This window comes from Euphorbia lathyris, chromosome 10, assembly GCF_963576675.1.
Source record: "Euphorbia lathyris chromosome 10, ddEupLath1.1, whole genome shotgun sequence".
Lineage (NCBI taxonomy): Eukaryota > Viridiplantae > Streptophyta > Magnoliopsida > Malpighiales > Euphorbiaceae > Euphorbia > Euphorbia lathyris.
Genome location: NC_088919.1, coordinates 420,361 through 432,110, shown reverse-complemented (window position 1 = coordinate 432,110; position 11,750 = coordinate 420,361). Strand labels below are relative to the sequence as shown.

The following is an 11,750-nucleotide window of genomic DNA, read 5'->3' as shown; positions in this document are numbered from 1 at the left end:
TGTTGGGGATTGGATAGGATAGTTGTCATTGCTGATGAATGGTAGAGGGGAGGGCGGGGATATTGATGTGTGAGGCACTGAACGACGCGAGGGAGGACTCGATTTGGAACTGGACGACGAGACAGACGCTGGAGACGGGAAAGTAGGAGACGCGGATGATGATGCAGATGCTGGAGAAAGACGCGACGGGACTGACGCAGGGGACATTACGGACGTAGAAGACGCAGAGGATGAAGGAGACGCAGAGCGTTCATTGAGGCTTGAATTAAAATAAGAAGTGAGTGTACTTTGGTGAGCTGTCATATGCGAGGTGGCTTCGGTGTCCATGTGCCATTGATCCGATGGTGGTGCAATGGACATGGTGTGCATTGCCTCTGCGATGTCAGTTGGGGCATATGAGGGACTCATTATGCTTAAGTGAGCTTGCTGCGTGTTTGGACGGGGACCCAAAAGGCCTGGTTGTTGCGGTTGGCGGCTCTGATTCGCCCAATTATTGGACGGGAAAGGACAAGGAGGTGCTGCCCATGGCTGTTGCTGGCCCCATGGCATGGAGTAACCCCATGGCTGAGGGTAGCCGCAGCGGTTGGAGTAGCCAGGATGGCGCTGATTTTCGCGATAGGTATTTCTGCCGCGGTAGTGATGGCGACCGCCTTGCCTGCCGCCGCGGTTGAAATTGTTAGGACGGTTAATAGCCGAGCGTCCAGGTGGGAATTGTGTCGGGGCAGGATCGGCGGTGGCTGTAGTGAGAGCGACAGTGTCCTATGGTGGGGCGGTCTTCCGGGCACGAGCCGTTTCCACTAGGATGAGCATGGAGCGGGCTTTCTGAAATGAGGGAAGGGGATCGCCGTGTCTAATTTGAGTGCCCACAGTATCATAAGCGTCAGACAGTCCAGCAATAAGTTGGAGGACCATTTGATCATTTGTCACAGGACAGTCTACACTTGACAGTTGATCAGATAGGGACTTGAGGTTTTGGCAGTATGAGGAGATGTCAGAGAAGTTGTCAAGTTTGATTTTGGAGAACTCCTGTTGAAGGAATAAGGCCCGAGAATGCTTGTTGTCAGAGAAAATTTCTTGTAGATGGGTCCAGGCTAAAGCTGCAGTGGAATCAGACTCAATAATTGTGTGTAAGAGGTCAATTGAAATGGTGCTATAGATCCGTTGCAGGACCACAATATCAATACGGGACCAGAGATCGGGATTGGAGTGGTATAGGGCGGTAGGAGTGGGAGGAGGGATGATGTAATTGAGGACTTGGAATGCTTTGGCGTGTAGTTTGAATAGGGTGGACCAGGCGGGATAATGACCTTTTTCGATGTCAAGGGTTATTTTGATGAATGTAGAGATGTTGGATACGGTAAGGGAGGGATGGGTTGTTACTGTGGTTTTGGTATTGTTGGTGTGGGAATTGACAGTGTTCGTGTTGTTTGGTCCGATGGAGGAATTGTTGGAGTTGTTGGTCATGGCTGCCTTGTGGGAGTCGATCGGTGTTTCAGGTTTGCGGAAGGGAGGGATCGGTATTTAATTTGGGAAGAGAGAGATAGGTCGGTGTTTAATCGGCCGGTTTTAGGGTTAGGGAAGGAGGTGTCGGGCGGCGGCGTTAATGGCAGCCGCGGTGGTGGTGAGCAATAGAGTAAGGTCGTGATTTCGGGAGAAGGAGATAGAATTAGGGTTAGGAAAAAGAGTTAGGCTCTGATACCATGTAACAAATTGGATTCTTCCGTAATTGTTATTGATGACAAATTGTCTATTTATACAAAAGTACAGTTTATGTTGAGTTCAATGACTAATCTAGATACAGGCGAGGAACTAACTGTGTGATACAAGGTTATCTACTTAATATATTCTCTAATACCAAATTCCTTATTGTCCCGGATCTCTAAAAAGCCAAGAACGGCCCTGGTTACAATGATTAATTATGGCATATTTTATTACTATACACCAGTAGTTTACCAAAAGAAATGATGTTTATAACATTGATGGATCAGAAACAAAACTCTTTAATTACATATACATATGATAATATTTTTACAACGACCTTAATTAACAAAGACACAATTAATTTGATTGTAAGAAATTACATAAATAAGTAAGGAAGAACAAGTTCACATATCTTCAGTAAAAATTCTGAAAATAAAATCACGAAAACGCCTGGAATATTGTTTAGGATCAACAGCAGAAATGGAAGTAGGATCATATTGGATAGACTTGTAAGCATGCTCAAGTTTCTTGCTAATATCATAGTCTTGAAGAATGTCTATTATACCAAAAAACATAATAACATCATAATATTCTCCGGTTGCTTCTCCTACTAGTTGATACTCACATTGGTTTCTTCTTACTGTTCTTTCTACTCTTGCTGGCATGTTTACTCCCAGTCTTATTAGTGCCCACCTGCTTTCGTTTTTTAAACTAAATTATTAATTGATTGATTTAATCAAAGAAATGCATTATCTGTATAGATTTTCTTATTATTGTTACCTGTTGGGGTCAAGAAGAAGATCATCCATGTCTGCTCTTGAAAGACGAGGAGCGTCAACATCAACTTCACCTGTACAGAATATTTCCATATTATTTTTGCTATATAATAATTATTATCTATAATCTCTTGAATTTGAATACGTGCCTAATCTAGGAAGCATCATACTTCTAGGAGGTTAACGTATAAATGTCGGACACTCCCCATGTAGCATGCATTAATGGAGACATTTTAGGGTTAATTAAGTAGAATTTAGGGGTATCTTTTAATAATTTTATAAAAAAAGGGATTGATATCAGTGGCGAATATAAAATTGGTCAGTTGATGGGTATGGATGTAAAACTTATTAAAATTAAGCTAGATTGTGTCTAATATTCTTAATATATAAAAAAAATTGCCTTCAATGAAAAAATTTTAATTTAGGGAGGGTCTAACAAGAAAAAAAAATTTAGAAATTTGGATTTTAGATGGCCTCACATACCAAAAGAAAATTAGAAATTCGGATTTAAGACGTCTAACAGGAAAAAAAAAATTTGAAATTTGGATTTAGGAAGGGTCTAACACTTCTCAGACCATCTCGGAGTGCTAAAACAGCATGCTATTAATATTTCTTAGAGACAGGGGCCGAAACCGCCTCAGATCAGGTCAAATTATTAAAAACTCAATCAAAGTTTTAGTTCAAATGCCCAATTTATTAAATACCTAATCAAAGTTTAAGCAAATCACCAATATAACACCCTAATCTTTAAATTTTGTGGAGATAGACAGTGGTTCCCGCGGCTGACGGAATCTATTTTTACATATATAAAATCCAACTAAAGCTTTTTGGGCTAATTTTTATTTTTTTTCAATCTCATTTCATAAATTTTTAAGCCAGATTCTTTTTCAGCTGATAGATTTGAGTGGAGTATCTTTTTTTTTTTTTTTTTTTGGTAAGAAGGGAAGAAAAAAAAACAAACAAACAAAAACCTAACCCGGGATCAGTCTAGGAAGACTGACCCCAATCCTATCCTCAAGAAGAGAAGGTAACAGAAAAGAAGGAGGAACGGAAAGGGTAGAAACACCTAACATCCCCCCATGCCCAGCAGCTGCCAAGCGATCCGCCACGCGGTTTTGCTCCCTATAAATATGGGAGAAGGTAAGAGAATCGAAGGCAGGACGAAGCCTCAAGATGGCTTTAATGAGATTCTGACTCTTAAGACAAATAGCCTGTCTATCCGAAATCCTGTTGATAGCCTCCAAATTGTCAGACTCCACCGAAAGTCTTTTAACACCCATGCGAATGGCGAGTTTAATGCCAGACAAGATCCCCCAGAGCTCTGCAGTAAAGGAGGAGCTCGTACCTAAGTTATGGGTAAACCCAGCCAGCCAGGCGCCACCAGCATCCCGAAGAACTCCACCAGCAGCAATTCTGCCATTACTAAGGCAGGAGCCATCCGTATTCAACTTGACAACCCCTTCCCTGGGCTTCCTCCAACCAACTAACTGGACCTCTTTAACCGGGGAGGGGTGAACCAGGGGCTCTCCTTCAAAACTCTTTGTAATAACAGATAGTTTTTTCGAGAAGTAAAACTGGAGGTCAGGAATAAAGACAGTCTTCTCAGCAAATAACTCTTCATTCCTCCATTTCCACATTTGGTGACAAATAATAGCGAAGAGAATAGCCCCGTGCTCCATACTGGCCAACAAATTCCCATTAACGCCTTCAGAGAACCAGTCAATATCAGAGAACCCCATAAAGGAAGGAAGGATGTGGTGAGGAAGGACCCCTTCCCAAACCTTTCTACTATTCGGGCAATCCCTCAAAGCATGGCACAATGTTTCCACATGGTCGTTGCATCTGCTACAGGCACCAGATACAGCCAAGTGCCTTCTGTGTCTATCTGCATTCGTGAGGAGCCTGTCTTTGACTCCCAGCCATAGGAAACTCCTAATGCGGTAGGGGACTTTGAGGGCCCAAATGGAATTCCAAATTTCCAAAGGAGGATCACCCAAATTTGAGTGGAGTATCTTGTAACCTCGTACCCCCAATTTGGCGGAAACAAGGGTAGGAACCACCATTGACAAGGGTGGTTTCGGAGGCTAGGGGCTGGGGCCCTCCTGTCTCTGCCCCCATTTGTCGTGTTCCCGTCGTACCCATATCTCATATTAAAAAAAAAAAAAAAGTAAAAGAAGAAAAAGAAAAAACCTCCAGGTTGAGATGCAGAAGGAATGAGTTCTCCATTTGGTGCAACTTCTCTAAAATGAAGACCAACAAGTAGACTATAATCCATGATTCTTTCCTGTTCAAGAAACTCACAATCTCTATCTACTTGCCTGTTAAAACCATCGATTACCGCGTTTCAAAAATTATAATAAAAACTATTATTCGACCTTAACTATAAACTTAAACTTTTGTTTGAAACATTTATGCACCTGAAACACTCTTGGAACCAAGCTTTCTGCAATCTGAAAATGAAATTAAGATCTAAATCTTTAAGAATAGTGGTTGCATCAATCTCTGATTCCGGCTTATCAGTAGTCCGACCAAGCGACGATCCTTTCAAATCAAAACGTCTGTGTATCACATATTCTGAGCAGAATAGATTCCCCATTATGATGAATCGTACCTGGAAATCAATCAATTAATACATTGAAACACAAAGGGAAAGGTCAGGGCTGGTCCTGACAATTTAGGGGCCCTAAGCAAAATAAGTCATAAGAGTCTCTTAGGGTCTGTTTGGTATGCCGTAATGCAATGTAATGTAATCAAGGTCGTAATGTAATATAGTGATTCTATTACCATGTTTGGTTGACAATTATGATGTAATGTAATAACCATTACAACACTTATATTTTCCTAATTAAATGCAATCATAAAATTTTATTTACATCATTAAAATCAACGAAAAACGTGAAAAATTGAATCGAAATCAAATACAAAATTAGATTAACCGAAATCAATAAATTAATATATAGTTTTGCGCTTTTTCATATTTTTTTTTACATTTTTCTTGTTTTTTTTAATTTCCATTTTCAACATTTTTCAACATTTTTCACCGTTTTTCTATTTTCTCATTTTTCCGGTTTTTCATTTTTCGCATTTTTTCGGTTTTTTGGTTTTTTTTTTCATTTTTCTCGTTTTCAATTTTCATGTTTTTCTACTTTTTGCGTTTTTGACAAGAATGAGACGTGAGATTTGAGAAATGAGAGGTTAGATGACAATGTAATGAGAATTCAAGTCATTTTTCTATGTAATAGGGATTACAAGATTTTTTCAACAAAATTTAACTCAAAGTTTTCTCATTCCATTACAATAAAATTGTAACATGCAACCAAACATGGTAATGAGCCTTCAATGTAATGGACATTCCATTACGAAGGTCATTACATCTTACCAAACGACACCTTAAAGTGTAAAAGTTGGACATGTCTTTTAAATTTTTTTTTTTTTATCAACAGACTTTTGAGAAAGAAATATACCCTCCTATATAATTTTATCACTACTTATATTATACAAAAATTAACTTTCATATATACATATAAGGCTAGAAAAAAAATTTGGGCCTCCTCCAGCCCTGGGCCCTAGGCCGTCGCACCCCGGACCTAGGCCCAGTGCCGGCCCTGGGAAAGGCAGAAACGGTAATGAAAAAGAGTTTCCGCGCAACATACCTTCTTCTGGACGGGTCCATTTAACTTGACACAATGCAAACCAAAAAATTTGGTAACTAGAGTGTTTTCGAACGCTTTAACATGGTTGTAATAAGCCGCCAACATTCTTATAAGCACCTACATTACAGAATCAACCGTTTAAGATTAGTACTGGTTCCGATGCACAGTAGAATTTCTAAAATAAAATGTATATAATAAGAAATAAATGAACGTACTTTGGCTTCAGCTTTCTTCATAGTTTTGATCATATATCGGTCATCATTTGTCAAATAGAAGAAGCTACCGCTTTTTCCGGGAGAAGATAGCTCACGAAGTGCATCATTACCACATATTGATAACATGTAATCAGCTGGATCAACCTTGAACAACTTCCTTAGTGTTCTGAAATCAAACAATTTCAATTCAAACCCTAACTTATTTGACATTGTGTCATTCCACGAGAAAGAAAGTTTTGGTAAAATTTAGAAACAACTATTTTATTTTTATTTTGCAGGAAAACAACTAATATCTACTACCTATCAGATACAGCAAACAGCAAACAGTAGCAGCAAACAGCAAACAGAACCAGCTGAAACAAACGAGCCCTAAATATAAAATAAGATTCTTTTCCATATTGATTTCTTTTCAATACCAAAATCGGTTACTCTTCATATTCCTTATCTTCGTCTTTTGTCTTTCATATTGATTTTTTGTGTATAATATATACGATTTAAACACGTGGAGATATATATTATTCTCTTTGCCATATAATAATAATAATAAAAAATACCTGAAAACCAAAGGGCAATAGTCCTTCCATTTAAAATCGGAAGATTGATGAGGTGGAGTGTGCTTGGTTCCTTCGGGTGGAAATCTAGTCCATATTTTTTCTTTAGGGTCAAAAGCCGATGCCTTCAAATCTAAAGATACTACTGGAGCTGGTCTTCCCACTGAATGCCTGATAATCAACAATTCATCCGCAATTAATATTCGTATCTATCTATTCTATGCATATATAACTAATGATAAGCGAAAAGTCATTCTCCAAGACGAATATACAAATAGAGCCCGACTCATGTTATAAAAGCTGAGCGTCCCATGTAAGCACAAAAGACAAAGGAACTTTACATGTGCAAAGCATAACAGAATGTGCAACAACCTATAAATACAAGATCTATGAAGATCTATGAGACATCGAAACTGACTTAGACATCAGAATGTGCTTGCCCTGATTATAGGAGAGGGTTTTGCGAATTCAACCATCTAAATTCTATAGCATATCAATAAGCAACCGTATGATGTATATAAATGACATAATGTTATTATAATACGAAAATCTGAATTGTCACTTCATAAAAATTGAGATAGTGTAAATTTACATGTAATGGAATCGTCATATAGTATTGTTCCAATAAAGGTTTGTCATTTCAAAGGCAATAACAGAAAGCATAACAAAATGTGAAACAATCTATAAATACAAAATCTAAGCGAATGTTGGAAAACCCTATCTTCCTTTCTTCTTTTTTCTTTCTCTTTCCCTAAAATTGAAACTCACTTAGAGGCATTAGAATGCTTACTTCGGCTAGTCGATAGCTCATTTATTTTGCAGGTTTGAGTGAGGCTATAGAAGAAGGTTTTGCGGATTCAATCATCTAAATTTCTATAACATACCAAACCGTATGATGTATATAAATTACATAATATTATTATAACACGGAAAATCTGAATCGTGACCTCAAAAAAATTATCGAAAAGAAAAGAAACAAGATTTATAATACCTTATTCCAAGTTGAAGATTGAGCATAAGGTCATAATTCTTATGACCTTTACAAATAGTGTCACCTTGTCTCTTAACAACTTTAGGAACTTTAATAGGAACATACTTAGAATTAAATCCCTCTTCAAGATTCAAACCTAACAAATTAGCTTCAAAAGGTCTAACCTGATGATCATGATCATCTTGATCTCCTTCCCACATACCCATTTTTTCATATGCTCTCTCTACCCCAACACTCACCCGATCCACCGACAACCTCCGCGGCCTATCACACGTCGGGCCCTTCGTGGAATGCCAAACGGCAAGTCGTTTTTGTGACGGCAATATGGTGACCTTCTCACCAGGACAAATTTGAGTGTCACACAAATGAATCCTATAAACATCTTGAGGATCCCATTCAAGTTCTTGTGTTGAAGTGGAAGGATAATAAGTACCATTTTGTTCACTTGGATCTTTACTCCAAATCCCCACATAAAAACTTCCATCTGGCCATTTAAATGTTCCATTCCCTTTTGGCAAACAATCTTCCCAATTACCATCATATAAATTCCCATTACCCCAAACAAATTTACCTTTACCAAAAATAGAACCATTCTTCCAATCACCGGTATAGTAATTCCCATTTACCCATTGGTATTTACCATGTCCTTCTTGTAACCCTCGTCGCCATTCCCCGTCGTAAACGTCGCCGTTGGCAAAGCGTTTTACGCCGTGTCCGTGTTTTAAATTCATAACCCAATTGCCTTTATAAGTGTCACCACTAGGGCCAGTGTAAACCCCAAATCCATCCATGTAACCACTCTTGAAATCACCTTCATATTGGGCACCAGAAGGCCAGCTGAATTTGCCTTTTCCCATGGTTTTGCCTGTGTTCCATTCACCTATGTAAGTGCACCCATCTGTCCATATATATTTACCATGTCCACACGGGAAATTGTCGAACCATTGGCCCGTGTAGTAATCTCCGTTTGATAACACTTTTTCTGCGTGGTAAGGTTCTAAATGATGAGGACTATTAGCTGCCATGTCTTCGTCGGTATCTTCGTCGGCGCCCCCGTGAGAATTGGTGCCGAAAATGCTGTTTGCACGTTTCTTAGCTGCCTGAGTTTTGCGTATTGTGGCCTCCCAAGCCTTTATGACTCCGCTTTGTTCTTTGCTCATTCTTTGTGTATTTTTCTTTTTTTTTTTTTTGTGGAATTCTTCTCTTGGTTTACGTAAAATTGAATAGTTGCATTTGGAATATTAAATCAAGAACAAGAACAAGAACAATAAATTTTCTTTTTTCTTGGTTGTCTTCAGAAAAGAAAATGAATCTTGGAACAATGATTGTGTTGTTTTCTTTTTTGTTTTTCCATATTTTTTTTTTCTGTTTGTGTGAAGAGAGCGAAAAGAACGATTGAACCCAAAGAGTACCTTTTTCTTCTCCAATTTGGCAGCCATAACTAACGTACATGTCTCAAACAAATTTTCGCCCTACAATTTCTTTTCTTTCTTTTCCTAAAAAAGAAGTTATTTTTTATTTATTTTTTATTTTTTGAGTTTTTCTATTCTCACTATGCTTTCACATTTTTGTATCCACATGTTTACTTAGATGTAACATCTGGTTACATTTTTTTTAATATAATTTACAATGTAATATTGTAATTAATTATGTCAGTCTATATCATAATCTGAAAGCACTAGATATATTATTATTATTATTATGGATTACAACAGTTAGAGGAAAAAATGACTACTGAGATCTCTGCAACGTTCCTGAAGGAAAACAGAAGCCGCTCGCCGGAGGAGGCTGACCTACTCGATGGAAGCATTAAGAAAGCCAAGCAATAATGGTGAAAAGGTCCGAATGGTTAACAAGGCAGTGGAAGACAGTACCAGGCAGAAAAAATATTGAAACAATTGAAATTATCTATTAGAGCATCCCTAGTGGTGTTGGGTATACATCCTAAGTCCCACATCGGAAAGATACAAGGAAGATGCATGGTTTATAAAGGAGTTCACCAACTACATTAGTATGAGGCCTTTTAGGAAGGAGCCCAAAAACAAATCCGTGCGGGCTTGGCCCAAAGCGGACAATATCATACTAATGGTGGAGCTGTTGGTGAACTTATGGGCCCTACAAGTGGTTGGGTACTCAAACACCCTCCACATCATCAAATAATACTATTACAAAACACTCTCCTTACAAAAACCCCTCTAGTGGTTAGATACTTTTACATCACTTTAATGGGTCCCACACGTCATAACATTTTAATTTCTTCATTTTTAATTCAAATGTTTATATTTATTAATAATATTCAATATATATTCAATAATCATTAATAATTAAATAAAAAATAAATTTTACTATGTTATTCGAAAAAAATAAATTTTAATTATTTGATTAATTTATTTAATTAGAAAAAACAAATTTCCATCTATAAATTTTAATTATTTAATTAATTAATTTAATAATATTCAATATATATTCAATAATCATTCCAACGGCTATATTCCAACGGCTATATTTCCATCTATAAAAGGAAACAATTTTTCTACTTCATTTATCCACATTCACTCTTTAAATTCATTTCAACAAAAACTCTCAACTATCAATGGCTTCATCTGATTTTACCAATGTGTTCCCTAATTTTCCTCCCGAGAAAAGCATAGTGTCAACTTTGAGTAAGTCTGATTGCACGGCGAAGATGCTTGATTACCAATACTATGCAATCCGTATATATGGAGAGACATTTGTTAGTCCAGCAATGTTTCATCCAGAAACTCCATTTATGTTTTGCTTCAAGCTTCCGTCTACTGGTGAGTTTCCAACATCATCGTCTTTTTTTGCAAAATCAATTCACTTCTGTTGGGTTTTTAGGATTTCCCAACAATGAAGATAACGAAATTTTGAATTCTGCTTACTTCTCTTAGTGTATAATTCACATGCCATACGAATTATTTGTGCTTCGTCATGGCCGCTGTGGTATGATGAAGTAAGCGAAATGTATCCTCCATTAAATGCTGAAACTTCCCTACTCATTCTGAACCATTGGCTAGAAGCCTGCTCCTCAGTCACCTCAGGCCCGTCCCCATTTCTGTAAGTATTGTAGTAATTTGTTATCCTCTTCCAATAATCTTTTTTTTTTAGAATTGCCAATAACTTCATCTAAACTTATTACCAACCAACTTTGGCATAACAGTTTTTCTCGGGCCTCCGTCCACTTCATATTCGTCGTTTTCCCTTTGTCTGCCCTCACCACATCTGATTGATTGTCACCAGTAACATCAGTTGGAAGCGCTTCTGAATCGGCAATAGACCCGGTATTAGGTGAATCTTGTTGCATTGTGGCTGCTCCAAAATGATCTCTATTCGAATTTTCGTGATTAATATACGGTTGTGGAAGATACGAGAGATGGTTGTAGTTACCTGGTTGGTAGTGATATTCCGGATTGTAGTACATTGGTGGGTTCGGGGAATATGATATATTTGACTCATGTTGATAATTGCGCGGAATGGGTCGAATTGGAGATATTTGAAAATTTGGGCTCGAATATTAGGAGTTTGGAGTTTCTGTGAATCGGGAACGAAAGAATAATACTGACTGAATCCATCACGATTATGCTCCATTTGAAAAAAAAATGCTATGTAAAAATAATTAAAGATTGTGAATTGTTGTTATCCATTTTAAACTAAACCACCACTAACTATATATATATATATATGAGATAAATATTACCGTTGTAAATTTATCCGTTTGTTACCGTTGGATTTCTTTTTAGTGGACTATTGTTGTATGCAATTTAAGTTTTCAAATATCAAATACTCAAATACTGTACAAATGATGTTACTTTGCCATTATAAATGTTATTTTATTATTATTG

At 37.6% G+C, this 11,750-nt stretch overlaps 1 protein-coding gene across 1 annotated transcript; it reads right to left on the bottom strand.

Annotated features, from left to right (window-relative positions):
* Positions 1–2,105: 2,105 nt before the first annotated feature.
* Positions 2,106–9,047, bottom strand: LOC136208936 (phosphatidylinositol 4-phosphate 5-kinase 4). The gene is made up of 8 exons (XM_066000234.1): positions 7,888–9,047; positions 6,900–7,067; positions 6,346–6,511; positions 6,131–6,247; positions 4,895–5,088; positions 4,668–4,795; positions 2,482–2,551; positions 2,106–2,394 (listed from the first exon to the last, which is right to left on the bottom strand). Exons 1-8 carry the CDS (start codon positions 9,045–9,047, stop codon positions 2,106–2,108), a joined length of 2,292 nt encoding a protein of 763 aa, XP_065856306.1.
* Between the last annotated feature and the right edge of the window lie 2,703 nt (positions 9,048–11,750).

Coding starts and splice junctions, on each gene's coding strand:
- LOC136208936 (XM_066000234.1), bottom strand. CDS start 9,047: ATGAGCAAAGAACAAAGCGGAGTCATAAAGGCTTGGGAGGCCACAATA. Junction 6,248..6,345: donor TGAAGAAAGCTGAAGCCAAA/GTACGTTCATTT, acceptor TCTGTAATGTAG/GTGCTTATAAGAATGTTGGC. Junction 5,089..6,130: donor ATGGACCCGTCCAGAAGAAG/GTATGTTGCGCG, acceptor ATTGATTTCCAG/GTACGATTCATCATAATGGG.